Source organism: Lagenorhynchus albirostris, chromosome 21 (assembly GCF_949774975.1).
Source record: "Lagenorhynchus albirostris chromosome 21, mLagAlb1.1, whole genome shotgun sequence".
NCBI classification, from domain to species: Eukaryota; Metazoa; Chordata; class Mammalia; order Artiodactyla; family Delphinidae; genus Lagenorhynchus; species Lagenorhynchus albirostris.
In genome coordinates, this window is record NC_083115.1 from 34,991,824 (window position 1) to 35,018,842 (window position 27,019).

Consider the following 27,019-nt stretch of genomic DNA (forward strand, 5'->3'; position numbering starts at 1 on the left):
TAAAGTCAATTTCAGGGGGAAATATCTCCTTATATTTTTGGTATAGAAGGTACAGATATTAAATCATTTCAAAACATCTTTAACAAAAGATATAGAGATGACTATTGGGAAGATGTCTTCTAAACCCTTGGAGGAGACACACCAGCCTCTGAAAAGAACACATACTTGGTTCTTTGCAAAACATTTACTGGAAGTTGAACCTTCATTTATTTCATCAGGCAAATAAAGTAGAGAAGGACTTTAAATTCCCCTAAAGTTTGCCTTTAACATTCAGCCAAATCTGTTACAGCATGAGATGCCAGAAATCGAAGTTGTTTTGTTATTTTCTAAAAGGATATCATTAAGTACTTTTCATTCCCTTATAAATGGAGTCCAGCCAATGTTTTAGAAATTCATATCACTTCTAACCCCGCAAGCGATCTGGTGTTTAATGCACACCTACAGTTCGTGTTTTCTGCTGCTTGTTTTCTAGATCAGTTAAGAAACAGCTACCAGGTTGGTTACGACGGCTCCCTTCGAATCCTGTACGCCAGTGGCCTGGATTCGCACTACCAGACAGAGCCACACGTTCTGGCCGGCACAGCTAACCCAACAGTTGCCAAAAGAAACATGACTCTTCCTGGTGAAAACGGTCAGAATTTGGTGGAATGGAGATTCCGAAAAGAGCAAGCCCAAGGCAAAGTCAATGTCTTTGGTCGAAAGCTCAGGGTAAGTCAGTGTCAGAGCGAGGTGACAGCCACCCGGTCCTCCGTGTCATGCTGTGGCCTGTCCACGAGGGCGGGCCTAGGACTCATCTCCTGTTCACACTCAGGGTAACACCTTACCTTAGAGCATGAGTTACAGCCAACCATCAAGCCATCAGATCGCTCATAGAAAAACTATTTGAGAAAACTATTTTCTTTTTTTGTTTTTCTGTTTTGTTTTTTTTTTTTGCTGTACACAGGCCTCTCACTGCTGTGGCCTGTCCCGCTGCGGAGCACAGGCTCCGGATGCGCAGGCTCAGCGGCCGTGGCTCACGGGCCCAGCCGCTCCGCGGCATGTGGGATCTTCCTGGACCGGGGCACGAACCCGTGTACCCTGCATCGGCAGGCGGACTCTCAACCACTGTGCCACCAGGGAAGCCCAAAAAGTGTTTTCTTAATATAGCTTTGATTAAAAATCAGTTCTTCCCATAGAGAATGGACTTGAGGATATGGGGAGGGAGAAGGGTTAGCTGGGACGAAGTGAGAGAGTGGCATGGACATATATACACTACCAAATGTAAAATAGATAGCTAGTGGGAAGCAGCCGCATAGCACAGGGAGATCAGCTCGGTGCTTTGTGACCACCTGGAGGGGTGGGATAGGGAGGGTGGGAGGGAGACGCAAGAGGGAGGAGATATGGGGATATATGTATACGTATAGCTGATTCACTTTGTTATACAGCAGAAACTAACACACCACTGTAAAGCAATTATACTCCAAAAAAGGTGTTAAATTAAAAAAAAAAAATCAGTTCTTCCCTGGGAGATTAGGGTAGTGCATGTAGCACAATTCCAAATAGCTGGATGGCCGACAGATTCTTGTCTTCCTGGTATTGCCCTAATAACCTTACGCTTTTCCTTTACCCACTCAGGAGTGATGGCTTCCTAATGGGATGGGGATGGGTAAGAGTTGGATGACATGTTAAAAGTATTCCAAGTCATAAATATGTATCTTGAAAGAGGTGGGTTGGCCTTTGAAAGGTGGATCCTTCCTTTGCATTCTCAATATTTTTAAAGTACAGCTTAGGCACCTAGAAGAGGACCGACGTCGGAAACCCCCTGCCACCTCCTCCCTATTGAAGGGAAACCCAAACTGACGTAACTGTTATGAGAAGTGTGATGGCATTGCTGATTACGCTAGTGTAATTGACCTCTGCAAAGTGTTCTCTGTGTTGCCTTCTTAGGTGTTTTTATTCCTCCATCTCACATTGTGGGCCAACGAGATCTAGAAAGCAAGCTGTGCTTTATGATAGCTGTTTGGTAAAGACGTCATAGATTAACTACTAAAACACAGGTTACAAGGAACCACCTTCAAACCACTATAAACCGAACTGGATTCATTCTTTCTATTAGCAAACAGATTTTCATTTATCAGATAAATGTAGATAACTATTCCTAAAATTACTTCCCTTGCTGTTTAAAAAAAAGTTACTTAAAATCAAGGAGAGACAAAAAACGTGGAGGATACCATTCATGTCCTTTTTTCAGCACCAAAAAATGGTTAAATTATTATTATTATAACAGGCCAACATTATTTCCCAGGACAAGCCCTCATGGTAAGAAACAGCTACTACATATTGTCTCTGGCTATTTCCAAGAAATAGAAATGAAGTGAGAAGGAATCAGTGCCTCAAATACAGACTGTCCAACTCACAGTTACATTCTAATTCCTCTTCAGTTGCAAGGCAGGGGTTGGGACTCTAAATGCACGGTCTTCTGAAACCAGTGTTGTGCTCCCACTTCACCCGTCTCCCAGGCTATGGGAGCCTGGATGCCCTAGCTCCGGGGCCCTGCACCAGGAGTTCTGGTGGATAGGAGCTGGGGAGGCTGGAAGGAGGTTATCCCGTGAGAAGGGCCAGAAGAAGATGGAATAGAACCTCAGAAAGAAGAGCATGATTAGGGGGCAAGTAACATGATGGGAAGAAAACAAGCTCCAGGCTCATTCCGGGGTCGCTTTCAGAGAGTCTTGGTCTGTTACCAGAGTCAGCGCCAGCCCTGGCCTTTTCTTCTGCCGAAACAAGGAACTGAGCTGCCTGCGTGCCTGTCGGCTGCTACCACTGACCGCTGCCCCTGGGCCGTGCTTGCTTGGGTCACTGCAAACTGGAAGCTAGTTCACAGGCTTTGTCTTAGTCAGCTACCCCTACAGCAGGTGTGGTGTGCCCGTACTCACACATACACACACGCACAGAGTCCCACGTGTACCTGGACACGGGACTTACTTCATCAAAAGACACGAAGGTTCTGCTCGCATTTGTGCTCAAAAAATGTGGGTTCTAGATCAGGCTCCACTTTTTACTAATAATAGATCTTATAGGAAAATCCTAACATCCGTAAAGCTCATTTTCCTTACCTATGTGATGATATCCATATCATGACGGCAATAATACGATATTGTCTAGATAATATCCTGACCTTGTGACACAGCACGATACAGATTAGCTGTATTATGGGTAAATATAGTTTGCCCTACCCTGCCGCTGCCTCACACAAGTGTTACAGAACAAATGAGATAATGTGAAAATCCTTGAAAAACGAAAGGCGTGATTACATGTTCTGTAACCCTAACCCAGAGAATCTGAACTATGGGCGCAAACGGTGGGCATTTATTCCCACACAACAGATGGATGGGAAAAATCTGGTTAACTCACTTGTTACAAAACACAGGAAAGATTATGGGAAATGCTTTGCCCAGAAACTGACCACGTCACATGTGGCCCACTGTCCTTCGAGACAAGCTAGTCTAAGTGCATCCTTCGTTTTCCTTTTTAATACTATTTTCTAGACATAAAAAAGGAATTAAGAAGAGTAGAGGAAAAAGCCGATTTTAAGTCTCTGATTCTCAGTCTCAGATTCTAAATGAAGAAAACACCTCCCTTTGGGGAGGAAGAGACCAGTGCACACAGGCATGGGTGTGAGTTTCTTTCTAAATACCAGAACGACAATGCCTCAGCAAGTCATTTCAGAAGATACACTATTTAAAACGGCCTGTTCGTTCACACTGAAAGGAGATTTCCAGCTGATACGTGTGATGGCTCACATAGAGACAGCGCCAAGATCACAAGGGAGGGTTGCGTACTTTCAAGAGAGATATGGGAACATATGTTTATGTATAACTGATTCACTTTGTTATAAAGCAGAAACTAACACACCGTTGTAAAGCAATTATACTCCAATAAAGATGTAATAAAAAAAAAGATAAGATTGGATGTGCTAGCTCGGCTTGCTAATTTCATCCTCTGTGGATTCTGAGAGGAATTCTAGGGAGAAAGCAATGGTGTGAAAGTCTCGTTGGAGGACCGGACCTGTAATCTGCCAAACTAGGGTGCAGAGGAGGAAGGAGGGGCGTGACGCGAGGCCACCAGGGCCTCTGAATCAGGAATCAGAGAATCAGCCCGAAGAGCCGCCCGTTTTTGCTCCTCCCTTTCCTGAAACAGAGGACGTCTCCTCTCTTACCTTTCATTATCTCCTAGCAGAAACGTCTTTTCATTTTTAAGTTACTGGCCTAAATCTAGCTATGGCCTGACACAGGGTGGGCCCTCAAATATTTATTCAATAAATGAAAGAATGAGGAAGAGCCAGCCTTAGAATCGGGTTATTTCATGGCCTCTAGATCTTCCTCAGAGAGAAGCTGTAGGAATAGCAGCACATCCTTGCAGATGTTTGACTGCAGGAAACCTAACACTCAGTTGAATAGATCACATGGATATAATAGGTATAACACTAGATGGAGTGGTTTAAAAAGTAAAAAAAAAAAAGGCAAGAAGTACAAAAGGAAAAATTATACAAGAAATGAGCAACATGGAAAGCATTTTCTGTGAAACTGCATTAAGGGAAAGGGGGTTGGATACATAGGGATACCCAGCAGAGGCAATCATGGCAGAGATGTGGGAAAACAGAACAAAGATGAGACAATTCCTTAGCTTACTCGCTTGTACCTACATTTTTTTTAAAAAAAACATGCATAACAGTTGCTTGTCCTTGTCTTACAGTATTTGGTAAACAGTCCTAATTTTTGTCAGTGTTGGACTTTAGAACCAGCCTTTGATCAATTCCCAAAAATTGTTATGTTATCCTAATAATAAAAGTCATCTTCTAAACTTGCCCAGAATTCTGATGCTTAAAGGAAAACATTTAGTGGATTACATGAAAAAGAAATTCTCGAAACTTGAAGGCCGAAAGAGTGTTTCGAGGCATGCGTAAATATGATAGCTTATTTAACTCTTATTATGCCCATCACGTCTGTGTGCCGTCCTGTGTCTCACTTTCGTCTGACTGGCAGGGGGCCTAGAGTGGGATGGTGCAGAACAGTTAGCACTTGCTGACGTGTGGAGGGGACACAGAACCGCCTGCAGACAGTTGATGTTATAACAAGGACACCAGGGAGTTGAGATAGTGTCACAAACAGTCTGGATACCTGAATACAGGCTGACTGTGCTTTGTGTCGTCAAACATACAGACATTGTTTTAACCTCTTTGTGCCTCAGTTTTTCAAGCGTTACAGAGGGAAAATAACTACCCACTTCCCGATATCAAAGGGGCATTGTGATTGATTGCAGGCATGCTGGACATGATCTTTGAACATGGGGATTTTCCATGCTTACTTAAAAGAAACGCTGTAGGGCTTCCCTGGTGGCGCAGTGGTTGAGAGTCCGCCTGCCGATGCAGGGGACACGGGTTCGTGCCCTGGTCCGGGAAGATCCCACATGCCGCGGAGCGGCTGGGCCCGTGAGCCATGGCCGCTGAGCCTGCGCGTCCGGAGCCTGTGCTCCGCAGCGGGAGAGGCCACAGCAGTGAGAGGCCCGCGTACCGCAAAAAAAAAAAAAAAAAAAAAGGAACGCTGTATATCACAAAGGAATTCATGGTGAGCTTTTATCCAGACACAACATTTGGATTCATTTTTATGTAGCTGGAGGTATCGTAACGATCTGATAGAAGGTTTTTCATCTTAGGTGAACTACTCAATGTAACTTGATTTTTTTTATGTTAAAAATATTTATTAAAAGGCCACTGGGGCAACAATGCTGGTCCTCTATGATTGTCAAAAAAAAGTTTGCAAAATAGTTGTGATTTCATACAGGTGCAGTTAAGCGGACTGTGTTCCAAATGGAAATGTCCCTTGACTTGTGCATTTTGTCTGCAACACCCAAAGGAGAACATGCAGGCAGGTTTGAGAGGGATGGGAAAAAACAAAACATCTGTTAGTATCTTCTGAAATGTTACCTATTGAATAACAGTGGCTGGTGTCTGGAAACAGAACAGTTAAAACCTTGGCTTGTGTTGTGAACGTGGAGAAAAACACAGCCACGTTCTAATTCTTTCCTCATTTCTTCAGTTGGAAGACACAAGAAAGGCATTTGTCTGGATAAAAAGAAAAATGTTAACTGCTATCCAGATGTTTGGTCTCGTGGTGCTTCTAGATGTTTCCATATGGTGACATGCGTGGTGTGGCAGCGTTAGATGTTCTCCTGGACGCTTTGGTGTTGTGCAGCCAGAGTCCCAAACCAGAGCGACAAATCAGAAGCCCGGTGGTGGGCGCAGGCGTGCAAAGAAGGGGTCCCAGGCCTGCCTCTGGCCCTTCTCCCTTCCTGACCAAGCAGCCATACCGGATCGGCAGAGCAGATTCCCTGTACTCTACCTGCAGGAAATACTGCAGAGGCAAAGGAGGGTTCAGGAAGGCAATAAAGACTCGAGATACAAATTAAAATGAATACAAGTAAAACGCAAACAGATGGGGTGCGACTGCGGGCTGCCGTCCATGGAAACTAACTACACAGGCGGCCTCGCTTGGCTATTCGTAGCCTGGAATAACCTGAGGACGGAAAAAGGAGGGCAGACCTAAACGCTCTGTTGTTTTGTTTTGGTTTTTAAATCACAATGTGAGAAAAACAAGAGCCCTAGGAACCATTTAAATTGTGCAAAGCCTCTTCCTTAAGGCATCACAAGTGTGCAAATAGAAGCTGAAGAGCTGGATTCTGCCAGTTCAGTATTGAGCTCTTTGATATCAAATCACATCTGTAAAACTACAGACTTCAAAATACATCCTTGTAAGCTAGTAGCTTCTTTCCAAGGTACACAAAGCATCCTGCAAACCTAAACTCATCAAGTCTCACAACATTCACAGAAGGCCGAGCAGCTATTCTGCAGACATTTCCATTTGGGAAAACACAAGCCCGCAAAGCCTTCAGCTGCTGGTCAGAATCATATAAACTCACTGAGAGCCCAGGGCCTCGCTGCTTCTAGACCTTGTGGTGTGTGGAAATGGGGCTTTCGGACTCCTGGCTGCCCCCTCCGACACAGGTACACACCCCACAGCAACACATACCAGTTGCTCTATGGCTCGAGGGGTTTTTCTTTTTCCTGCATCAGCTGGATCTGCAGTGACAGAACTGAAAACTTAAGGCCTCCTCACTTGCATCCAGGGCTCTGCTTTCTCATTCGTTGTGAATCATCTGGGCGCTTCCCTGGCACCCTGACCCCGACCACTTTGCCTGTTAGGCATGAACTTCTTTTCAGCTGATATCTTTACCCTTCCATGGACTTCACAGTACTCCCCCTGAAGAGCTAATTGGAAAAGTTTACATAAAGCTTAAGGAGAATTTTTTCATGGGCCTTGTTTAATGGCCGTGATACAAGGCACAAATTTTTATCCCAGATTTTACATAAATATACGTGTATATTATGTATGTACATACATGTATGTTTACATATATTGGGTGTGTGTGTGTGTATAAGTGGTGTGTGTGTGTATAAGTGGTGTGTGTGTGTATAAGTGGTATGTGTGTGTGTATAAGTGGTGTGTGTGTGTGTGTGTGTGTGTGTGTGTAAGTGATCAGCTGAACTGTCTGTTTTGAAGGTTCTAGCTAGGACATGGTCAAGTAAAATTAAGATTTTCCCATTTAACTTGTAACAGTCCAAACAGTTAATAAGCATTTTGGTATGCACAAGCCACCATCACCACAAAGGTGCAGTAGAAAACCAAAGAATGGACTGGCCCTTGTCTTCTGCAAACACTGTAGACCATGAGTAAAGCAGAATTTAACCAAGGCCACGTGTCCAGCACAGTAACAGATGCTGGCTGGTGTGTGCCCTGGACCACAGAAAATGCTGGCTGTTACCACAGTAACAGCCAGATGTAGTCAGAGATTCTGGACGTGACACAGAGACCCTACGACAACAGCATGGGGCTAGATTTGTAAAGTAAGCACAGTGGTCAGACTGTAGATGTGGGAGTGAAGGATCTGAAGTCCTTGCCAGTGAACCAGATGTTATCAAAGAAAAAGGCATTCCAAAAAATTGTGATACTTCAGCACGTAGCCAAAACCAAGGGTCATGTTTGTAACCTCCCGCTATTTCAACTAATTAATAATTTACAGTAATGTGGGTTCCACATTATCTGCTCTTAACTGCTCCTCGAAGGGCTAGAATCACGTTTACCACCGTTTTATTTAATGTAGCCATGATTAATCTAGTAAGCAATTATTTCCCAATGTCTTCTGGGCGGGGCGGGGCAGGGATTTGAGTAATGTGCAGAGATGTCAGGTTTACCACCTTCCTATCTTCTGAGCAAACTTGAAAGCAAATGCATTTCGGCATTTTTCTTATCAGTTGCTTAAGGTTACAAAATTTAATTGAAAAGGTTTTGAACAAATGCCAGGCTGTATTTCTGCTTAATGAAACCTTTTAAAAGAGCAGTTAATCTACTGCCTTGCACTTGTGCCCAAGAAGTTGCTAAATTAGTTTACTGACAAAGAGAATCAATCATCATAAGCGGTGTTTAAACAATAGTGGGGACCCTGAGGGGTAATAAGGGGCTGGTACTGGAACGGCGTGATTTATTTTATCCTCTTGTTTGCGTGGTAACAGGTTAATGGCAGAAACCTCCTTTCAGTTGACTTTGATCGAACAACAAAGACAGAAAAGATCTATGATGACCACCGTAAGTTCCTCCTGAGGATCGCCTATGACACCTCAGGGCATCCGACTCTCTGGCTGCCAAGCAGCAAGCTGATGGCCGTCAATGTCACCTATTCACCCACGGGTCAAGTGGCCAGCGTCCAGCGGGGAACTACGAGCGAGAAAGTAGATTACGACGGACAGGGGAGAATCGTTTCCCGGGTTTTTGCTGACGGGAAAACATGGAGTTACACGTACTTGGAAAAGGTACGCCTGCACACGGAGGGTAAACACAGGTATTTTCCAGCAGTCACCCAAGCGCACTTCCGGGGGACCAGTGTCACGTGACTGAGCCCTGCTTGTTATTCTGAGTACCCACATGTAAATCACAGCTGTAGAGCGCTGATGAGTTTCTGCATTAGCCACGGTGTTTCTCCTCAGTTAAGTTCTCCTCTCCGAGACCCTGTTACGTGATTTGTGCTGTGAACAAACAAGCCACAACAGCGCCCACCTGCCAACCTCATACGTCAACAACATTCACAGATTAGACCTTGAGCTTGTTAGTCATTTGTAAATCATCTCCGTGCGAGCTTTTTCATTTGAGAAAGAGCCTTACACATTCGCACAGTTAAAGCTGCCAGTTTTGCGTTGTTGCCCGCAGAGCTTCGACATAACCATAAAAAGCACATACACCTGACTTATGCATTAGTAACCAAAAGAGGCTGTTTTTTAAAAAAGCCACGCGTCTGGTCCTCTGTGGCCTCTCCCCTTTCTTCTGCATGTAAAGGGCAGCCATTCTTGAGACCTGTGCACAACACCAAACAAGACTTCAAGTGATACGTGTGCAGAATGCCAGGTCGTAGATGCCAGCTTTCGGGTAGTGACTGGGGTCAAGAGAGAATGAAAGGAAAAGGAAAAAGGAGGGACTTCCCTGGTGGTCCACCGGTTAAGAATCCTCCTTCTAATGCAGGGGATGCGGGTTCGATCCCTGGTCCGGGAACTAAGATCCCACACGCCACGGGGCAACTAAGCCCACGCGCCACAACGGCTGAGCCCGCGCGCCCCAAGGAGAGATCCCATGTGCCTCAACTAAGACCCAAAGCAGCCAAAGATAAATATTGAAATAAAAAAGAAGAAAGAATAGAGGAAAAGACCACCCCTCTGTAGTTCCTTTCTGAAGAAGTAGAATCCACCAAGAAGCATATTCATGGGAGGTTTCACCTGCCTTTGAGATGCAGGTTCGCACTGGTTTTGCGTTTGGGTGCCTCTCAGCTCAGTGCACCCACACTGCCAGCGGCCACACGGCAGCAGAGGCACAGACACAGCTCCCAGCCTCACTGCCTGCCCCCTCCTCGGTTACACAGAATAACCCTGTCCTCCGAACACTCACACGCACGTCACTGTCGCGCTCACTCGCCCCGTGGTGTCTCCACCAGAGATGCTCTGGACCTACCTCTCCCCTGCACCTGAGCCGTCCTGGCTACTTCCTCTTCCTGAGGACCAGTTCGTGTTCAGAGTTCACCTTCAGGCAGCCCGCTAACTCTACAGTGCTTCCAGCTACCACCCTAGTTGCCAATTTCTCCTCTTGCAAACCCGCCTATGTGCCCTCCTTAGAAGAGACGCACCCCTGAGACAACGGAGGAGACCCATTAGGTGACAGTTTCCCTCCAGACTCGTCATCACACGCTATGGTTAGTCCTCCGGCTGTTATTTGTTGAGAGAGCACAGAGTAAGCCCCCTCCACCCTTACCTTCCTGAGAGCAAATCCCGACACCTGGAGAACAGCTCATCCTGCAACCTACAAGCCCCGAGACAACTCCTGCCTGAAGTTGCTGGGAGTGGAACACTACCTCATTCTGCAACACTCTTCCCAATTTAAATTAAGCGCATTACAGAGAAGAGTAACAGAAATATAAACCCCCAGACTGGGAATTCCCTGGCGGTCCAGTGGTTAGGACTCCACGCTGCCAATGCTAGGGTGTGGGTTTAATCCCTGCTCGAGGAGCTAAGATCCCGCGAGCCGAGCAGTGAGGCCAAAAATAAATAAATAAATAAATAAACAAAATAAACTCTCAGGCCCCCAAAATTGAGAGTAGTGACCATAATGTGACTGAAAACTCTTTACAGGGAGCAAAGGGGCATGTCATGGGCAAGGGCCACTGCCACAAAACGACACCCAGTGACCGAGATCACGCCCATGTATCCACAGGGATGAGAAAAGCCAACGAGCACTTTCTCACCACCTCTCCCAAATCTCTAAAATCCACCCAGACTATTTCCGTTTCCTCGCTAGGATAGGCACCTTAGGCCAGAACTTATCCAGGGCCAAGTAAGGAGTATCACTACCTGCCGTGAGCTGTGATTCTGAATGACTCTGCAGCACTGGGTCCTGGGCCTGTGAATTCGGCAGCGCTCCAGGCTTCCTCGGAAGGCTGCAGACCACCAGGAACAAGTCTCAAGACTGTTGCCGCGGAGTCTGCGCACAAAAATTGCCCCTAGATGTGCCCAGAGAGGAGGTTCTGCAGAAGCGTAAGTCAGGCAAACTGCTTCTGAAAATGGTGGACGATAAAGAAGCAAAGAGGGCTTCCCTGGTGGCGCAGTGGTTGGGAGTCCGCCTGCCGATGCAGGGGACGCGGGTTCGTGCCCCGGTCCGGGAAGATCCCACAGGCCGCAGAGGGGCTGGGCCCGTGAGCCATGGCCGCTGAGCCTGCGCGTCCGGAGCCTGTACTCCACAACGGGAGAGGCCACAACAGTGAGAGGCCCGCGTAAAAAAAAAAGAAGGAGCAAAGAATGAGCCTTGGACACAGGGTTATGAGTTTCTATGTCAAAAGCAAAGAGCGAGTTCCGGTGCGGGGGGTAGGTGGGGAAGTGGGCTCCTAATCTAACCACCTCCCAGTTTGGCCATCCTTCCATTCGGTCTACCAGGTTTTAGAGGGGGCTTCCTCAGAGGATAGAACCGCCCATGCACTGCACCACGGCAAGAGCTACCTAACCAGCCTCCAGGTTGGCCTTGTCTCGCGTTGGCCTAATACATTGTCTTTTGTCTTTCTGCAGTTACTTGCCAAATATGCAGAGCTTATTTTTTTATTTTATTTTTTTGGGGGTACGCGGGCCTCTCACTGTTGTGGCCTCTCCCGCTGCGGAGCACAGGCTCCGGACGCGCAGGCTCAGCGGCCATGGCTCACGGGCCCAGCCACTCCGCGGCATGTGGGATCTTCCCGGACCGGGGCACGAACCCGTGTCCCCTGCATCGGCAGGCGGGCTCTCCACCACTGCGCCACCAGGGAAGCCCCAGAGCTTCTTTTTATTTATCTATCTATTCACCTCATAATATAGCACCAAAGCAAGTCTGTAGCCCAGGAACCATCCTCCCCGCAGCTGAGGTACAAGTCTGATTTGGTTCTCACAAAAGGAAATTTCAGAATTCAGATGTTCCTGTCATTACAGATGCCATTTAAGAATCTGCAGACAAACAGAATATCTGGATCCGTATTCCTAATCAGGGCATTGACAGCTCTCATTCACCGAGTGATGTGTTTGTAGCAGTGTTTGTTGCTGTTGATGCTTTAGGTACCCATGATCCATTTGGGGCTAATTTTATGTTTGGATCCATGTTCCTAATGAGGGCATTGACAGCTCTCATTCACCGAGTGATGTGTTTGTAGCAGTGTTTGTTGCTGTTGATGCTTTAGGTACACATGATCCATTCTGGGCTAATTTTATCTTTCTTCTTTATTTATTTTTAATAAATTTATTTTATTTATTTTTGGCTGCATTGGGTCTTCGTTGCTGTATGCGGGCTTTCTCTAGTTGCGGCAAGTGGGGGCTACTCTTCGTTGCGGGGCACAGAGCACGGGCTCTAGGCACGTGGGCTTCAGTAGTTGTAGCACGCGGGCTTAGTAGTTGTGGCTCACGGGCTCTAGAGTGCAGGCTCAGTAGTTGTGACGCACGGGCTTAGTTGCTCCGCGGCATGTGGGATCTTCCCGGACCAAGGCTCGAACCCGTGTCCCCTGCATTGGCAGGCGGATTCTTAACCATTGCGCCACCAGGGAAGCCCTATATTTCTTCTTTATAAAGTAATGTTTTGAATGCTTTGCTCCTTCCCCAAATGCACTGGAAATTAAAACACGATTTGAGTGGTTCTTCAATCAAATGAGGGGGAAAAGCCGCCTTACTAAATAATTGCTAATTATGGACAGGACTGCACTTGCCATATGCTGTTTTCCCCTTGAAATGCTGTCTCTGAAGCAGCTTTGCTCGTGCCCATATTACGACTTACCGGAATCCATGGACAATCTTCTGCTTGGCTATGAATGCCTGGAAAAAAACAAAAAAAGGTACGGTCCTGAGACCTGAGACACTCACTGCAGAGCCCCTCACGATTAAGCATCCAGGCAAATCAGGCAGGAAATCGGTAGCGACGTGGAAAGTCGAGGAGACCCAGTTGGAATGAAAACCACTCTCTCAAGTGGAGTGTTTTGCGCGTTTGTGGTCACTACCTCTGCTTTTGCTCCCCTCCGCCGTTCGCGAGTGCCGGCTAACGGTGTGTCCTCTCTTTGCAGTCCATGGTGCTTCTGCTGCATAGCCAGCGGCAGTACATCTTCGAGTACGACATGTGGGACCAGCTGTCGGCCATCACCATGCCCAGCGTGGCTCGCCACACAATGCAGACCATCCGCTCCATCGGCTATTACCGTAACATATACAACCCCCCGGAGAGCAACGCCTCCGTCATCACGGACTACAACGAGGGGGGGCTGCTTCTCCAGACGGCCTTCCTGGGTACGAGTCGGAGGGTCTTATTCAAGTACAGGAGGCAGACCAGGCTCTCAGAGATCTTATACGATAGCACGAGAGTCAGCTTTACCTACGATGAAACGGCAGGAGTCCTCAAAACGGTAAACCTCCAGAGTGATGGTTTTATTTGCACCATCAGATACAGGCAAATTGGGCCTCTCATTGACAGGCAGATCTTCCGCTTTAGTGAAGATGGGATGGTGAACGCGAGATTCGACTACAGCTACGACAACAGCTTTCGGGTGACCAGCATGCAGGGTGTCATCAATGAAACTCCGCTGCCCATTGACCTCTATCAGTTCGATGACATTTCCGGAAAAGTGGAGCAGTTTGGAAAATTTGGAGTTATATATTATGATATTAACCAGATCATTTCCACAGCTGTAATGACTTACACGAAGCACTTTGATGCTCACGGCCGCATCAAGGAAATTCAGTATGAGATCTTCAGGTCACTCATGTACTGGATTACAATTCAGTATGATAACATGGGTCGGGTAACCAAGAGAGAGATTAAAATAGGGCCCTTCGCCAACACTACCAAATATGCTTATGAGTATGATGTTGACGGACAGCTCCAGACAGTTTATCTAAATGAAAAAATCATGTGGCGCTACAACTACGACCTGAACGGAAACCTCCATTTACTGAACCCAAGTAACAGCGCACGCTTGACACCTCTTCGCTATGACCTGCGGGACAGGATCACCCGACTGGGTGATGTTCAGTACCGGTTGGACGAAGATGGTTTCCTGCGTCAGAGAGGCACAGAGATCTTTGAGTACAGCTCCAAGGGGCTTCTGACCCGAGTGTACAGTAAAGGCAGCGGCTGGACAGTGATCTATCGTTACGACGGCCTGGGAAGGCGTGTGTCTAGCAAGACCAGTCTGGGACAGCACCTGCAGTTTTTTTACGCGGACCTCACTTATCCCACCAGGATTACTCACGTCTACAACCATTCGAGTTCAGAGATCACCTCCCTCTATTACGATCTCCAAGGACATCTTTTTGCCATGGAAATCAGCAGCGGGGACGAATTCTACATCGCGTCAGACAACACAGGGACACCACTGGCTGTCTTCAGCAGCAACGGGCTTATGCTCAAACAGATTCAGTACACCGCATACGGCGAAATCTATTTTGACTCCAACATTGACTTTCAGCTGGTGATTGGATTTCATGGTGGCTTGTATGACCCGCTCACAAAATTAATCCACTTTGGAGAAAGGGATTATGACATTTTGGCAGGACGATGGACAACGCCTGACATAGAAATCTGGAAAAGGATTGGGAAGGACCCAGCTCCCTTTAACCTGTATATGTTTAGGAATAACAACCCTGCAAGCAAAATCCATGATGTGAAAGACTACATCACAGGTAAGTGTAATTGTTTTTCCTTTCCAAGTACTTTAATCACTGGATTAACACACGAAATAACGGCCGGTAGTTTAACAGTACGCTTCCCTCATGCAAAATCAAATGCCTAAACAAAAAATCAAATGCCTAAACTTTTAAATGAAACCAAGGAGAAACCACAGAGGGACACTGAGACATAGTTCGTTTTTTCCTATTCTGCCTGCCAGTGCCCAAGACCACAGGTTTCTGAAATGACATGCAATCCAGTCACTTAAGGAAGGGAAGGGACATGGGGGTGCAGAAAACACGAGGAACTTGGAGTCCCCAAATTGGAGTTCCAATTCCAACGCTTTATAGCCAAGTCACATGACTTTTTGAGTCTGTTTCCTTAAAAGTAAAATGGGGAGAGCAATGCCTACTTTGTGGTATTAAATACAGTGACGTGTGCAGTTCTGCCTTACAAGTGTGTGAGGGAGGTTTTCCTTTTACACGTGTGTCAAGTTCTAATGAAGGAACCAGTAAGGAACACGACACCACACGACTCAGCAGCCCATCCCTGGGAGGTGTGTTAACTCCCTCTTCCCCACTGTCGCCTGGGGGCAGTGATGCTTAGCCAGTGGATCCCGTTCCTCTCCTCAGTTCTGTCCTCTTATGCTACTGTCTTCATCACCAATGAGGGCAGTGTTCTTGTACGGTGGCACTGCTAATGAACACATAAATTTTTCTGCCAATATGGGTATAGATTTAAGACCTTTCCAAATTTAGTGCATGATCCAATTTAAAACATTGAGTTCCCCTTCTGCCACCACAGAAGCACCAGGATGTGAAACAGAGACAAGTCCTTGCAAGCGTGACTCTGGTTCCCTTTAACGAGCAGCTTCTTTACTCTTTATTGAGGTAACATTGCTTTACAACATTATATGTTTCATGTGTACAACATTCTGTTTCTACTTCTGTACACACGACAGTGTCCTCACCAACAAAAACTTATGTGACATCCGTCACCATACATAGTTGATGCCGTTTCCCCGCTTTGTCCTCCCCACCTCCTGGCCTTCTGGTAACCACTACTCTGTTCTCTATATCTACATGTTTGGTTTGGTTTGGTCATTTATTTGGTTTTTTTATATCATCTGAGTTAGGGGAATTCCCTGCTGGTCCAGTTGGTAAGACTCTTGTGTTTTCACTGCCAAAGGCCTGGGTTCAATCCCTGGTCAGGGAATTAAGATCCCACAAACTGCACAACGTGGCCAAAAAAAAAAAACCATTGTTGTATCATACGAGTGAAGTCATACCGTGTTTGCCTTTCTCCGTCTGAATTACTTCACTTAGCGTCATGCCCTCAAGGTCCAGGCATCCACGTTGTCACAAATGGCAAGATTTCATTTTTTTGTGACTAATATTCCATTTTGTGTGTGTGTGTGTGTACACATACTATATCTTCTTTATCCATTCATCTATCGATAAGCACTTAGGTTGTTTCCATATCTTGGCTGTTGTAAAGAATGCTGCAATGAACCTAGGGGTGATGTATCCTTTCGAATTAGTATCTTTGTATTTTTTGGATAAATATGCAGAAGAGAGATTGCTGGATCCGATGGTAATTCTATTCGTAGCTTTGTGAGGAACGTCCATCCTGTTTCCCTTAGCGGCTGTACAAGTCTACACCCCCACCCACAGTGCACGAGGGCTCCCTCTGGTGAGCTGAGATCTTCCCTCGTGCTCTGCTGCAGGGATTCTGAAGCCTTCTGTTTCCACCTTCCATTCCTGAGTCACACTCTGCCATAATTAACCTCTTGGCTATATTTATGTTTCCTAGAGGAAGGTTATTCTGGAGTTTTCTGTTTTGTTTGGTTTTGGCTCGCGTTGGGTCCTCCTTCCGGCTGTCTGTTTCTCGCCCAGTGCTTGAGGCGTTCCCAGACGTCTGTTTTCGGCGCAGCTCTCCACCCCCGGTTCACTGCGCATCTGCCTCCCGCTTTCCTGGGCTTTTCGTAGCCCTCTCCCTCGCGAGCCAGTTCCATGTCCCTTCTCTCAGCGTCCTGATTCAGCAACAGCCTTATGGAATTCTCCTTCAGGGTTTTCCGTACTTACCTGCCTTCACATCCCACTTGTTGGGCAGTAATTTTCAACACTTGATAGGAGCCTCTGATTTTCACTGCTTCACAGACATTGTTCATAGTAGGAGTACCTTTGCCCCCAGCACTGCCCCATCCAAAAAGAATTTTCTCTAACATACAAGCCCCCTGTAATCTTACGCACACATGCGCACACACACACACAAGTGTGTTACTTTCTATCCTCCTCCACCACCAGCAACCCTCCATTTAAAACAGGGAGGACACCACTGGGTTTATAGCCTATATGATGCCTGCACAAAGGGACCTGCCAGCCTGGCAATGAAGTGAGAGTTTGTGCCCTGGAGAAGGAAATGGGGAACAAGTGGCCCTCCATCATTCTGACAAGCAGTTTACCACTGGTTATTTAAGAGGTGTTGACAGTGGCTGAAAGGCTGGAAAGCCCACAGCTCCTGGATTCATCCTCTCCTAGCGATGTGGACGGCAGGGAGTGCCACAGCAGCATTTTCTGAAAAACATCAAGAGAGATGGAGCAGCATAAAATATATTAGGTGAAATGCAATTTCAAGGTTTCCAGCAATGTGCTTAATATATAAAATAATCTACACCCAACTGTACTCATACAGCTGCAAGCCTGCTGCCTCGTTCTGTAACATTATAACCTCCGGAACAGAATCAAAGCCTTATTTTCAGCTTAACAGCTTTGGAATCACGTGGTGATATTTTAAAATACCATCTTAAAGGTTTCCAGCCTCTTCTCTCCCCCAAAGTTTGTCTCCACCTGTGCATAGTGAGCCTGTGTAGTCAGAACTGATGGGATCAGAACGCCTGTGCCCTTGGCCAGCTTGGCCAGCTTTCACCATTCATCTTTAAGAATCAAGGTTGATCTTCCTACCCACAATTCAGGGTTCTTATTAATAGGAAATGGGTGGTGGAAGCCTGCATATCCTTGGGCAGTCGCTTTTGAACTTCTATTTAAGACAAGCCTTTACTAACTACCAATGCCATTTGTTGTCAACAACGCTGTCTGTTTCATGCTTCTGGGCGTCGTTATTCGCATTTTTATCACCATCACCAGCATGAGGGACCGTGTACCCCCTCTGTCCAGGTGAGTCTCTGTTATCTGCATTGTCTGCAGCCCTGTCTCACTTCGTTCTGCTACTGAAGTTATTGTCACCATGTCTGAAAATAGTATTTTTTAACATCTTTATTAGAGTATAATTGCTTTACAATGGTGTGTTAGTTTCTGCTGTATAACAAAGTGAATCAGCTATACGTATACATATATCCCCATATCTCCTCCCTCTTGCGTCTCCCTCCCACCCTCCCTATCCCACCCCTCTAGGTGGTCACAACGCACCGAGCTGATCTCCCTGTGCTATGCGGCTGCTTCCCACTAGCTATCTATTTTACGTTTGGTAGTGTATATATGTCCATGCCACTCTCTTTGTCACAGCTTACCCTGCCCCCTCCCCGTATCCTCAAGTCCATTCTCTAGTAGGTCTATGTCTTTATTCCTGTCGTACCCCTAGGTTCTTCATAACTTTTTTTTTCTTAGATTCCATATATATGTGTTAGCATACTATATTTGTTTTTCTCTTTCTGACTTACTTCACTCTGTATGACAGACTCTAGGTCCATCCACCTCACTACAAACAGCTCGATTTCGTTTCTTTTTATGGCTGAGTAATATTCCATTGTATATATGTGCCACATCTTCTTTATCCATTCATCCGATGATGGACACTTAGGTTGCTTCCCTGTCCTGGCTACTGTAAATAGAGCTGCAGTGAACATTTTGGTACATGACTCTTTTTGAGTTATGGTTTTCTCAGGGTATATGCCCAGGAGTGGGATTGCTGGGTCTGAGTCAGTTTTTAACTGTAGGGCGATGGCAAACGTGGGCTCCTTTTCAGGGTCATTGTTTGCGAATGTGGGGTTTTAAGGTAAGGCTTTCAGTGCAGGAAAGCACAAGATAAACTCTAAGCCTTTCATTTGGACCCTTCTTTTCTTAGATGTTAACAGCTGGCTGGTGACATTTGGCTTCCATCTGCACAATGCTATTCCTGGGTTCCCTGTCCCCAAATTTGATTTAACGGAGCCTTCTTACGAACTGGTGAAGAGTCAGCAGTGGGATGATGTACCGGTAAGAGACAAAAAGCAAAACCATGAAAAGGTGATAAAGGGCTTACTTGCACCTTATTTTCCCCTGCTTAATCAGACTACCCGGGCGAAAACTGTACCAAAGACCATTTTTAATTTTTTTGACTCTTTCAGGAAAGAAAGCACCACTTCCCTCTTGCATTTCTGTTCAGCAAATCAGGGGCCTGTGAAACAGGCTTAAATCTGGTTTTAGTGATGCTAATACAAACAGAGAAAAGCATTATCAAAAGGTAATAAAATGCGAAAGCTCATTTTTGAGTGCAGGGTTTCTACAGAGAACCCCAGGAACGCACATTTATAGTATTTGGGACCTTAAGGCAAAGATACAATAAACAGGAGGGCGGGGGGGTTCATGTCACAAATTAGCAGCTCGCAAGCAATGCCACAAAGTCCCACTTCCTTAAAATACTGGCAGTGTTTCAAGGGAAAGGATTAAAAATAAAAATAAAATGGCCTCTGGTAAGGCACCACCTACTACTAGGTGCTTATGGAATTTTCCTGAAAAGAACAGAGCAGGAAGCCTGGAACTGTTCTGGGAAATAAAAGAAACGGAGAAAGAATGGAAAATTGCAAAGTCAAAGCTGCCATTTCAGAAAGTGGCACTTTTAATTCCCACCATGCAGAGATCAGAAAGGAATGCAACAACGAAACACCAGGATTTCTAGCTTAAAGCAAGAATAATTAAAGGTCAAGAAATTGGGCTACCCCGTAATGATAAGAAGAGAGCGCAGAGTTTCTTAGAAAGATTCATTCCCCACCCCCACCCCCGCCCCTTGACCAATTTCCTAGAATTTCAATGAATACAAAGAGAAAAGGCAATCCTGGCTAAAACACACATACACAAGTTATACACAGTTCCAATACCTCTGCTTTCTGGTACATGTTTCATACTTAACATAAAAGCAATTCCTTTTGCAGATGTCACCTTTACATTTAAAAAGTAAAACCCATCCAGTTTCCAGGACCTGGGAGCCATTTTGACTCTAACTGCAAATACATCTGCACTGATCGAGTGCCATGAAGACATCCTGAAGTCTACTAATGCCTTTGAGCACGTCCTAATGGCAGATGACTTCCCAACATGTCTGAAAACACTGAAGTCTCACTGTACAAATGGACTGCCAACTCTTTTTCCTAGGCAGCCTTTTCAGTCAGGCTCAGGTTCTCTGTCTTCAGAAGCACACCATAAGGACAGCTTAGGGAGTCGAAGGCAAAGACATCAAGGCTGCCCGGAGAGCAGACAAACAAATGTGCCTTCACTGCTGCAAACGAAACACGTTTCCATTTGGGGAAACCCTGGCCAGACAAACATCTGGTGGTATAAGAGCTGCCCGAGTTAAAATTCCCCAATTTAAAACCCTTGCCAATGTAGAAGGCCCACTGTCTCCTAAGTCTGCGAAAAACAATAAATGTTTTCCTAAAGTAATAAACACTCGTTGCCAGCTGTCCCACTGTGCGCCGCCCATCGTGGCCGATTATAGTGGTCACATGCAGCTGCAAACTGTGCACCCGGAGACGGTGCCGAGTTTGCCTGAATTAAAGCACACGCCTTTCAAAGCGTATCAAGTGGGGCGCGGTGAGCCAGCGCTAAGCGCTCCCAGGCTTTCCAGCCTTCCCCTGGGTGCTGGTGCTTTCTCCCCAGCCTGCCATGGAGAACGGTGCTGGGGTGGACGCCCCGATAAGCTGATTCCGCACGTGGGGTGAGCCTGGGAAAAGGGCATCTGGAAACGGAGAGAGAAGGCAAAAGCCCTGCATGCTTCGCCCCCATTAGAAAGGAAAACGCTTTGCTAAGCACCGCGCGTGATGGCGTTACCACCTCGCTCCGCCTTTCGAAACACACTGGGGATCAGCCTGAGGGGGAGGACCCCGGGGGCCGGCGAAGCCTCGGCCTCTCTCAAGAGCCGACGGAGGTTCTCCCCAGCCCCCCGCTCCCCGCCTTCCCCGCCCCTCCGTTTTTCCTGCCCGCAGCCGGAGCCCCGCCCGGGCGGAGGCTGTTCTCTAAAGCGCCCTCCTGTTCTGTTTCGCTTTTCAGCCCACGTTTGGAGTCCAGCAGCAGGTGGCGAGGCAGGCCAAGGCCTTCCTGTCCCTGGGCAGGATGGCCGAGGTGCGGGGGAGCTCGCGCCAGGGCAGCGGCGCGCCGTCGTGGCTGTGGTTTGCGACGGTTAAGTCGCTGATCGGCAAGGGCGTCATGCTGGCCGTGAGCCGGGGCCGCGTGCAGACCAACGCGCTCAACATCGCCGACGAGGACTGCATCAAGGTGGCGGCCGTGCTCAACAGCGCCCTCTACCTGGAGGACCTGCACTTCACCGTCGAGGGCAGGGACACGCACCACTTCATCAAGACCAGCACGCCCGAGGGCGACCTGGGCACGCTGCGCCTGACGAGCGGCCGCCGGGCGCTGGAGAACGGCATCAACGTGACCGTGTCGCAGTCCACCGCCGTGGTCAACGGCAGGACCCGCAGGTTCGCGGACGTGGAGCTGCAGTTCGGCGCGCTGGCGCTGCATGTGCGCTACGGCGCGACCCTGGACGAGGAGAGGGCGCGCGTGCTGGAGCAGGCGCGGCAGCGCGCGCTCGCCCGGGCCTGGGCGCGCGAGCAGCAGCGCGTGCGCGACGGCGAGGAGGGCGCGCGCCTCTGGACGGAGGGCGAGAAGCGGCAGCTGCTGAGCGCCGGCAGGGTGCAGGGCTACGACGGCTACTACGTGCTCTCGGTGGAGCAGTACCCCGAGCTGGCAGACAGCGCGGACAACATCCAGTTCCTCCGCCAGAGCGAGATCGGCCGCAGGTAACGCCCGAGCCGGCGGCGGGGAAGCGCGCGCGCGCGGGGGCCGAACCGGCGGGGCCGCCTGCCTCTCCAGCCCCAGGCGCAGCGCCACCCCCGCGCAGATGTGTCTGGGGCGCGAGCCGAGGGGGCTCCCCGGCACCGAGGAGAGCCAGACTGCTCTTAAAAAAAAAAACAACACCCCCCCCCAATCAAAGCAGACAGACAAAAACAAAAACCTTTCTTCTGAATGACCTTAAAGGTGATCGGCTTTAAAGAATATGTTTACATATGCATATAGCTGCACTCAGTTGGACTGAAAGTATTGCGAGGAAAACAGATCATTAAAGGAAAAAAAAAAGCCCAACCATTTTGCCCCGGGCCGTCTGTTCTTCGAGGCACTGTGTTTAAAGAAGGTAGAGATGCATACAGTGTTTCCAGATATTACCCAGCTCTCGACCCTTGCTTACAAGAAGTAGTCTCTCTGCATAGGGTGTGATGTATATCCCTGTTAATGTTAGAATGTGAGGCAGAGTTACTGTTCCTGGACGACCCGACTGCTTCCCCAGTGCTGCTTTGTAAAAGGACATTGGCACAAGTGACTTCTGCCGGGGCGGGGATCTCTAAGGGATTTTACGAGGCCAACGTGGTGTGCCTCGCGGAGAAAAACACCGGCCCACACAGAATCCTTGTCACTGATGATGAGCAAAGGAAGCCCTGATTTTTTTGTAAATTATGTGAGACAAGTTGTTTATGGATTTTTATATGAATTACAATTTACTGTACATCAAATATTAGTCTCAGAGGAGTTAATTTATGTAAAGTGTTTAAAAAGTTTATACTTAAAAATAAAACGATAAAAACATGTGAACTGTGTGATTTTTTTAAAAAGGATTGCACCTTTTGTTATCTGTTATAGCTGTACAGTATAAATTATTATATTGTAGAGACATAACGACTTATGCCTATAATGTCCGGAAGTGTTAATATTTTTGTATCAGGTTGAAAAAAATGTGCCACCTTCTATCGCTAGACCGGTAGGACAGTGCAGTCCTACGTGGGTGGCTGGCTCATCAGAGAACTTCTCCTTTCTCTTCTCCTTTTCATCAGGCCAGTGTCCTCGACCGTTATCAGCTAAGAGGCACGGTAGAAAACTAAGGCTGGTGGAATGTAACGGAAGATACAAACACAAAAACAAACAAACAAAAACAAAACAACAAAAACAACCAAAATGGGGTGGGAGGAGTTCTCTGGCCCTCTCTCGGCCCTGGAAGTCCGTGGGGAGTTGGTGTCGTTAACCCCAGGGTTCTACTGTTAGCGTTCCTTGAAGCCTCATTTCGTGATGGAGGCGAGAGACCCCGTCGGGTGCTCGGGAAACCTTTGTGAGCAGGAAAGGGGCTGATGCAGTCGTGACCACAAACATGTGTCTTCAGATCCAGGGAAGCGAGCAGAAACCGAGCAGTGGTGAGAGAGCCAGATGGGGAAGGTCAGGGTCCCTCGGCCGGTCTCGAGTTTGGACCCTCGGGTCACCAAGAGGGACAAGAAAGGGAGGCAAAAGCCGCCCTAAGCCCGCACGACCCAGCCTGCCCGGGAGCTGGTTTGAACGGCAGCCTCGGCTCTGTCTCGGGACGCCGGGTGTGGCAGACGCCGCGGGAAATGGCCTGGCAGCCGGGCCGCGCCCGCGCGCCGAGCACCTGCACCTCCGTGCGCCTCTGGCCGCTCTGGCCCGTCTCTTTCGTGAGCACTCAGTTCAGCCACAAAAATATTTTCAGAAAACCTTTCTCAGTGCATTGAGCTATCGCACACGCTGTCTTCCTCTATGTATAATGGTGATAAAACATAGCTAAGTGAACATGTCGTACATATAAAGGTCCAAGTGATGTACTGGAGATAACGTTCTAACTGCTTTGTATCACATACTCTAAATTGCACAGTAGGCGTGTTGGCTGGGAAAGTTTCAAGATAGCTACTGAGTTTCCAGTATCAGTGCTATCACCGTCTGTGTGTTTGGTAGCTACCGAAGTAATTAATCTGATGAATGCCGATATTTTAGTAGAATGAAAGCACAGAGTAGCAGTACTATTTTTTATCCTGGAAATCCTTTGGCGAGTATTATGAAGCCCAAATTTAGAAAACTATGAGATTTCAAACCACATAAACATGGCTCTGTTCTACACTTTATTTTCTACCTGTTGACATAGGTGTTTGCAGCTCTGTTCCACGGCGTCTCTGCAGGGCTGTATTTAGCATGCTGTAAGTACTTTTGGCTGAAAGAGGCTCTGAGCCTAAATTCTCCGAAGTGTTTCTAATGTACTGACCATGGAAAGCTTGTACCACATGACGGCAGTGGAGTCGCAGCCTAACCCTCCTCTTGACGTGGACTCTGGTCCTCCACACTGTCACCGCTGAGTAACCGATGTGGAGTATCTCCTGGTGCTTATTTTAGATGAAGTCAAATCAACCCAATTAGTGTCTTGTTAGCGGGTATAATGAGCTATTTCTTTGTCAAAAGACTTGTGATCTGGACATGGTTTTACGAGAAATAGTGACCTTGGGGAATATGTAAACAAAAGACCTTTTTCTAAGAGTTGGCAGGGAGGTGGGGGACTGTGTAATGAAAAGAATTCGCTTACAAAAGAGAAATGAATATTCAAAGTATTTTAGGCACAGCCAGTCAAAACGCTCTCGTGATATTTTGAGATGTAACTTTGGTCTGATTTGTACTGTTCTTCTCATCCGCCTTCTTAACTTTATATGTGACCTGATTCTCCATGACTTGATGACTATAGACTGCATCTAGGCATTCCAATAAAAGCCAACCCAACGTGTGTGTGTGTTTATATATTTTTTAAAACCTTGGGCCAGCCAGGATGGCTTTTGTGTTTTGGGGGTGGAGGATGTAAACAGATGCAGTTGTTGCGGTATTGGTTCATCTGCAACCAGTTGATCATATCTTTTCTTTTCTAATTGTGGTGTCCACCGGCCACATGGCCTGTTCAACGGTGTGCGCTTCACGGGGAACCCTTCCCGTGGCCTGCTTTAGGAAAACGTTAAGGGCGCCCCTACAAAGCCAAACATTATCACTGTGAAGAAGGAGAAGGAAGAACACATACTACCCGTTACTCCTTGACAGCAGGCCTCACTCCTGTGATCCTGGCAATAAGTGCTCAATTAAAACTCTTGATTAGAACAATCAGTTTGGGCCTGGTAGGCTCCCAGCGTCCTGGAGATGTCTCCATCTACATCTAGAGCGCCTTGTTTAGGGGGTGCTTAGATCAGCGATCCCAGGCTGGCCGGCCAAGGCTTTTGAGTTTAGTCTGAAAAGGCAGGCTTCATCACACTTGCTTTGTAGTGACAGCCTCAACTTGATAACGTTGATCCAGAAGAAGAAGAATCAGGTCACTCCACTCAGCCGAAGGGTCTATTTTTTTCTCCTCGAATTAGAGGTTAACACACTCAAAACGGGGGTAAGCCAGAAAAACACATGCGGATTCCTGCTTTCACTTTCTACACTGCTTTCCCCAGAAGTCATGTCTGAATGCAGGCAGAGAAGAACGTTGTAGGTGAAAATTGTATCTTCAGAGCGGAGTCTTCTGGGCAGGGGGTATGCGGCTGCCGCATCCTGTGAAATGTGCATTCAGGTGTTTACATGCATCGCACGTTACACAACCATCGCGTGTGGTTTCAAGTGTGGACCTGCGCATAAGTACAATACCTGCCTATAACCACCTTGAACTGGACCAGTCCCCCAGCGCTTTAAAGATGAGGGGAGACCCCTGCCTGTGATGCTGCCCTAGCCATGCCCACCGCGCTCTCTATGCACCACCTTTTCTTTCTCCTTTTATCCTGGCCTGCTCCCAAGTGAAGCCCTTTCTCTCACCCACTGAACAGCAAATCAGCTGTCTGAGGTGCTTTTTTAAATTTTATTTATTTATTTATTCAAACATCTTTATTGGAGTATAATTGCTTTACAGTGGTGTGTTAGTTTCAGCTGTATAACAAAGTGAATCAGTTATACATATACATATGTTCCCATATGTCCTCCCTCTTGCGTCTCCCTCCCTCCCACCTTCCCTATCCCACCCCCCTAGGTGGTCGCAGAGCACTGAGCTGATCTCCCTGTGCTCTGCGGCTGCTTCCCACCAGCTCTCTGTTGCACGTTTGGTAGTGAGGTGCTTTTGCATGCAGGGCTCCAGAAGACGCAGCGGGAAGGCACTGATCCGCACCGTGCTCGCCCTGTGGCAAAACCCACCTGGGCAGCGCCCACAGCCGCGCACTTGCTATAGTGCGAAGGAGGAGAAGGCCCCACCCCCACCCCGGGCCAGGATCGGCCTCTCCCTCCCCATCCCCGGCCTCAGGTGCCATCTGACCTCCTGCAGACTGCAGCCAGCCCACCCCTGGGAGTACACGAAGGACCGCAGAGCTCTTCCCCCTTCCACGGGTACCCAGATAGATTCTACCCCACTTTCCTTCCAAGGGGTGAGCTGATTTCCAGCACCCTTTAAAATGCATCAAATTCTAGAAGTGGGAATCAGAAGGGATTTAGAGAAGTTTGAATGAGTTGCCCAAGTTCACAGTAGTGGCTCAAACCCAGGTGAGCAGAGATGCCGTGTCAGCAAGTACCCTCCACTGTATCCCGTAGTCTCCCAATGACACCACCCAGGAAATACTGGCAACACTCCTTACCACTGCCATTGCCTCGGGGCATGGGTCTTTCCAAAGCTGCCATAATCTAGAGTCATGACATGCGTTTTTCGTTATATAAAGATGCCCCCGACCCTCGAACAGGGCATGTGTCTTGAATCCGACACTGCCCGCCAATGTTTCTAGCTCTTCAGCCCCCCTCACCGTAGATAAGAAAGTCTGCCATGCAGTGTTAATGACTTCCTAATTTCTAAAACGACTTATAAAAGAGAGACCACTGATTTGCATATATGCACGTGTTGGGCTATTTATCTAGATTTTCCCTACACTATTCATCTGGCTTTGGTCATCTTACCAAGACAATGAAAAAATAAAAATTGGTTATAAGTCATTATTACCCACTTTAACCACGGAGTTAAGCCAGAGTACCACCGAGGTAGTGATAAGCCATTTGGGTTTTCTGCCACATAACGAATATCCTCTCTTGCCAGAGTCCTCATTTGCTGTTCGCCACCTCGGCGAGCATGGGCCCTTAATGTCAGTTAATTACGAATAACGGGTAAATTGAGTAAAAACCTTTTCATTTATG

General features: G+C 47.4%; 1 protein-coding gene across 1 annotated transcript in view; it reads left to right on the forward strand.

Moving 5' to 3' along the window:
* Nucleotides 1–22,657, forward strand: part of TENM3 (teneurin transmembrane protein 3) — a 694,478-nt gene extending 671,821 nt beyond the window's left edge. The window contains exons 26-30 of the mRNA XM_060136352.1: nt 473–708; nt 8,606–8,902; nt 13,198–14,809; nt 18,879–19,009; nt 21,059–22,657. Of these exons, the coding sequence (XP_059992335.1) occupies nt 473–708; nt 8,606–8,902; nt 13,198–14,809; nt 18,879–19,009; nt 21,059–21,814 (3,032 nt within the window). The 3' untranslated portion in view covers nt 21,815–22,657. The remainder of the gene's footprint in view (nt 1–472; nt 709–8,605; nt 8,903–13,197; nt 14,810–18,878; nt 19,010–21,058) is intronic.
* Nucleotides 22,658–27,019: the final 4,362 nt, after the last annotated feature.